Consider the following 5,325-nt stretch of genomic DNA (forward strand, 5'->3'; position numbering starts at 1 on the left):
GGAGGCATCTCCATTCCAACCTGCACCCTTTGAAGGCCTGAGCATGTCAGAGGGAAGATTAAATACATACGTCAACATGAATCAGAGAGGCCACTCACACAACTGAGTCATCCTAGAGAGGGATGCTTGGATCAGAACAGTGACATGGTTTGTCTTCATCAGTCACAGCCTGTCACGATAATCACTATTACAAAAGCAAGGAGAGGCAGTGTCTGCAACAATTATTTAATCAAGTTACATACAAAAAGTTTTTGCAATGACTGAAAAACCTGACTGAGGCTGTAATAAGAACAGAAACTGCAGGGCTATTCAGGTTTAAGTCTTTCAAAGCATCTTTCCCTTCTGATGATTTATTACTGCTGGTTCAGAACATTTCTCCACTCAGATACAGTACTTTAAATGCTGCATGCCAAATAATACAGGTAGCAAAAGCCTTACATCCTGAGGAAGGGGAACAAGATTTGTATTTAGCTTGGTCCGCCCTTCTACATTAAGAATGCAAGACATGTTGGCTGGAGGGAGGTAATTATAAAGACAACACATCTCAGAGCCAAAGAACCTCTGTGGCTCTAGCTGGCTGCTAACAAGTTCTGCACAGATGCAGAGCTGCTCTGCAAGTGTGACATTAAATCACTTGCTGACAGAGGCACATCTCCAATGTCCCATCTCAAACACACCAAGGAAATGGCCAGTCCTGTGTGCTGAGCACTCAGCTGCAGAAAGACTGGAGCTGCAAGAATCCCTGTCATGTTGTTTATGGTCTCCCAAAGTATTCTCTCTCAAATTTACGGAAATCTTCCTCAGTAAAGACCGTTCCCTCGGGCTTCTTCTTTGCCGCCTTCTTTGGAGGCTGATCTTTGGACTTCCTGCCTCTGTTCTGAGCAAGAACCTTCAGACAATAAAAAAGAAAACCACAAGAGTCATTGTTATGCAGACCAAACCACAAAATGGTGATTTTCAAGCTCACCTGCAGCATCTCTGCTATTCTACTAGTACCCTGCCATAGCCCAGAATGCCTCCAAAGAAAAGCAAGAGACAATCACCGAAGTTAACCAATGAAGGTCACTGGGACAATAGCAAATACCAAGTTAGTATTTGGTGTCAAATATGAAAACTACTCTGGTAACTGTCACAGAGATAGAAACACTGATGTCAATTCAGACCTTTCTGAAACTATCATCTTCTTTTGTCTTGTCTCTCCATGGGACAACCTGAAAACCCAAGAAGTTGGTGGAATTCCCTCAGCATTTTGTAATATACTGTCACCTCTCCAGCCTGAAAAACACTGGCCTAAACCACTTGGTTTGTTTATGTAAGTTAACAACCTGTATCTCATAAGAATAGCCCAAGATTCTAGCAATGTCAGCTATTCTCCTCTTCAAATCCTGGCATGGGACTACCCTTTGGGGAAGACCACTGGTTAAATTCTCAGGTTATGTGACACATCATTCAAGATGCTATGAAATTCCTGTTACATGAGCCAGCAGCACATCTGGTTCCTTGCTAAACAGTCTCCAGCTACAGAGAAGGCCAGTTCAATTAACAGTAAGGGGAAGGTCTGAATCAGGGCTTCTTTGCTAACTGAAGCTATGAATAACTGTGATAATTAAGAAAAGCCAACAGCTGTCAGTACATTTTAGTTAGTATCAGAGAACATCGCAGGGGACAACATATCAACAAGAGTTTAAAGTTTGTTAAGTTACTTTGACAGTGCATACAGAAATTCCCCAAGGCCACTTGCAGACAGAAACTTAACTTGACTCTTTTGCACAAGGTCTAAGCTGGAAGATCTGGGGATGATTCCCATTCACCTGTGTTCCTCAGCAGAAGCAGACCCCCCAAACAAAGAAGTGACAGTCTTACCTGTTCTGTAATGGCTTTGTCTGCAACAAATCGTCCCTTCAACATGTACTGCAGGTTTTCTCTCAAGTGATTCACAGCCTTCTTCTTATGATACTCCTCTAGACCAAAGCAGGGACAGAACACATCAGTTGCTCATCCAGGCAGCACACACAGAGAGACACAGGAGGACCAGCAAGGCCCCGGGAGAGAGAGACAACCACTACAACTTAGGGATTGGGGTGCATCCACAGATCGGGCTGTGTTTAAATGGGGGACACCAGAAAGGCACCCAAGCGACCGGGAGGGTGGCTGAGGGACACCACAAGCGGACCCTGTGCGAAGGCTGTGGAGGGCGGTAAATCTGCTTCTCTCTCTCCCCCCGGAGGCGGGTCAGGACTCACCTATCGCCGACTTCACGACTCTGCCCTTAACCGTGGCCTTGTTCCTCCCGGGATCCGGCGCCCTCTTCCTCCGCCTCACAGTGCCCGCCGCCCTGAGACCGTCCCGCCCCCGCTGGAGTGCCGGTAGGGCCTTTCCCCGGCCTGCAGCGGGAAGAGGGACGGAGTTACTCCAGCCATACACTGAGAATCACCTTCTCCCTGCCCCACAGCCCCTAGTCCCTGCGGGCTCACCCGGCGCCTCCAGCAGCTCCAAGCCGCGCCGCAGCAGGGAAGCCGACATGACCGCGCGCTCCCCGCCGGCAGCCAACTTCCGCCTCGCTGCCACACTTCCGCCCACACGTGACGACACTTCCGTCTCCGCAGCGCCACACTTCCGGCGCCGCGCGCGGCCCGGCGCGCATGCGTAGACAGAGCTATGGTGGGGTTCGGGCGAGAAGGGCGGTGGCGCCGTGGTGGGGCGCCATGTTGTGTGGAGGTTACCTCAGACCCGTCCTGAGCTCGCGTCGCCCGCAGCGAGTGTGCCGCGTTTTTGCTGGTGGCCTTTTCTTACCGCCCCCGTCTCCCGCGTCTGCAGTGTGTGGCCCGGCAGCCGGCCCGCAGGTCCTCTGTGTAACACCTCATGGAGCCACTGCAATGGGGCCAGGGCTCCGAGTGGCTCCCGCCATCACCGGGATAATGATAATAATAATAGCAGGCCAGGACGACAGCAGCAGCGTCATGTTTTGTCTTGGCGAGGCCCCAAAATCCTGATTTAACTCTCAGGCACAGAGGTTCACTCTGACATAAATTGCATCTATTATTCAGTATTTAGTTATTTAAAGCTTTCTTACCCTGTTTTCACCCCTCTAGAGACTTGCTGGTAATACCTGCTAAATTTAGCTATCATCTGAATAAAGCTTATTCAATTATAGCCAGTGCTGGCAGTTACAAACTGGCACTGAAGAAGGAGAGGTTTATTCTCCCTCAGACATGTACTGCAGGGAGAGAGCGATACAAGCGGCTCTCGTTGTTTTTCATAGTAATGATCTCTAACAGGGACTGATAACAGCTAAACCACAGTTCATTAAAAGACATTCATTCTCTGAAAATTGTTCTCCAGCCCCTGCAGATGTCACCTCAATGCCTGTCTTTATTGTTCATTCTCTTATGAATCCCTCCCTGGATGGATCCTGGCATCTTGTGTCAGTATCTGCTGATAGGATGGTGCTAATACATTTTTCTGGACAGGAGCTACTCAGTACTAATTCCTGACTTCGGGGCTGATGAACATTAACCATTTACTGCTTGTTCAGCATGTTGCTTCTCACTCATAGTTTTACAGTAATCTGAACCATTTTTTGATTGAATCAGAGGGACAGTCACTGGGTGTATAATAGAGTGCTGCTCCATTTTCTTGTTTTCTGTTAGTAGCTAGTGGAAGATGGGGCTTCTGCCAGGTTTGTTCCTCCAGTCATGTGAAAGCTAATGAAGTTACAAGGAGGTTATTGTAGTTTTGCAAAGAAGCTGAACAAGCAGTGAGATAATAGCCTATTGCTGAAATTGAAGAGAGCACTAGAGAGCATTCTCATGAGCAGAAGATTTGTTACTGCTTGTATACTCAGGTTATCTTTGTCTTGGTCAGAGTGAGATAAATGATAGCTGCCAGTGATCTTACCATGGGGAAAGCATTTCCAAAAATACCTCATCAGTCAAACGCTCTCTTTTAGCCCCTAATACACAATTTACAGGTTCTTTGTAAGCTCTTCATGGTTACATATTGCATAGTATGTTCAAGATAGCTTATTCTACTGTTTAAACACTACATTTGCATCATTTAACTTTATTAGCATCACCTAATACATTGTTACGCATGCTTAGTGTCAGAATGGTATAACCTCATAAATGCCTTATGAAGGCACCTGATGCAAAAACATCTTCGTTACCACCACAGCAAAACATGTTTAACAAATTAGTGTGGTATAAGCTGAACTGATTTATTATCCTGTTGCTGGAAAATATATGCCCTTTTCTACCTCAGAAATAACCCATTACCAATACTATCCTATTTCTATTTCTGTTGCACCAATTAATAAAGCTCTCAATTATGTAGGTCTCTCAGAAAATCCAACTCCCTTCTTATTAAATGTCTTCAGTAGCAAGAAACCATAATACAGGCAACACCTCCTTTGACCAGCAAGGTTGAGTGCAGACTTGCTATGATTTTAGTCAGCAATTACCGGCAGAATAAAATTTAACGAGTGCACAGGGGTCACTTTGCTGAAGAGGGAAGGCAAGGCACTTTCTTTAACTGCATTCACAGTCTCCTGCCTCAGAGTCCGGTCAGGCTCTTGGAGCTAGTTAGTGTACCAAGAAGTTAAATGGATGTGTGCTTCGTGGTGTGACTCATTCCCCGGGTTTGGATCTGTTGCCAAAGATCAAGGTCCAACATGGGCCATGGATTTTTTAACACTTTGTGAAATCATGTACCTATTATTAATACATTATATTTCTTCAGCTCCTTTTAACAGGATCTGGCAACTTTTCTTGGGGCATGATCATTAGTGTTTCTCCTAACTGCATTCTGGCTTCAGCTGTGCTTGACCTTGGCAGACATGGTGGTAATGGGGTCCGTCATGTCTCTGGGTGGCTTTGGTACAACTAATACCTCTCACACTCCTGCAGACATAGGTGCAGAGTCTGCCTGTGATTTCTGACTTTGCTTACATCTTTTCCCTGCAGTGCTAAGCAAGATCAGTTTATTGACTTGCATTGGGAATGTATGATCGTCTCCTAATATGAACTGCATTTTGCCTGTGTATTATATGTTACTCTTAATCTGTATATACATAGAATTTAGGCATTTGGATCACATATTTTTTTCTCCTACATGTCATAAATTGTAAAATATACTCTGCTGACCTTAGATTAAGTCAACTAACCTGTCTTTGATAGATCTGCTTTATGCTGAGCACAGCATATAAAATGTTGTATTTGTCTTTGCAGAAGCTACCATGGCTTTATCACCCTCACAGTGATGATATGTTCGTTATTTCGTCATGATATATAAATTGAACTATTACTTTCTTTTACCTGAATCACTGTT

General features: G+C 45.4%; 1 protein-coding gene across 1 annotated transcript; it reads right to left on the reverse strand.

Annotated features, from left to right (window-relative positions):
• Positions 1 to 211: 211 nt before the first annotated feature.
• RPS19BP1 (ribosomal protein S19 binding protein 1) lies at positions 212 to 2,570 on the reverse strand. The gene is made up of 4 exons (XM_074826701.1): positions 2,475 to 2,570; positions 2,244 to 2,384; positions 1,864 to 1,961; positions 212 to 889 (listed from the first exon to the last, which is right to left on the reverse strand). The coding sequence occupies exons 1-4, from the start codon at positions 2,521 to 2,523 to the stop codon at positions 755 to 757; spliced, it is 423 nt and encodes a 140-aa protein (XP_074682802.1). The 5' UTR covers positions 2,524 to 2,570; the 3' UTR covers positions 212 to 754.
• Between the last annotated feature and the right edge of the window lie 2,755 nt (positions 2,571 to 5,325).

This window comes from Strix aluco, chromosome 5, assembly GCF_031877795.1.
Source record: "Strix aluco isolate bStrAlu1 chromosome 5, bStrAlu1.hap1, whole genome shotgun sequence".
Classification (NCBI taxonomy): domain Eukaryota; kingdom Metazoa; phylum Chordata; class Aves; order Strigiformes; family Strigidae; genus Strix; species Strix aluco.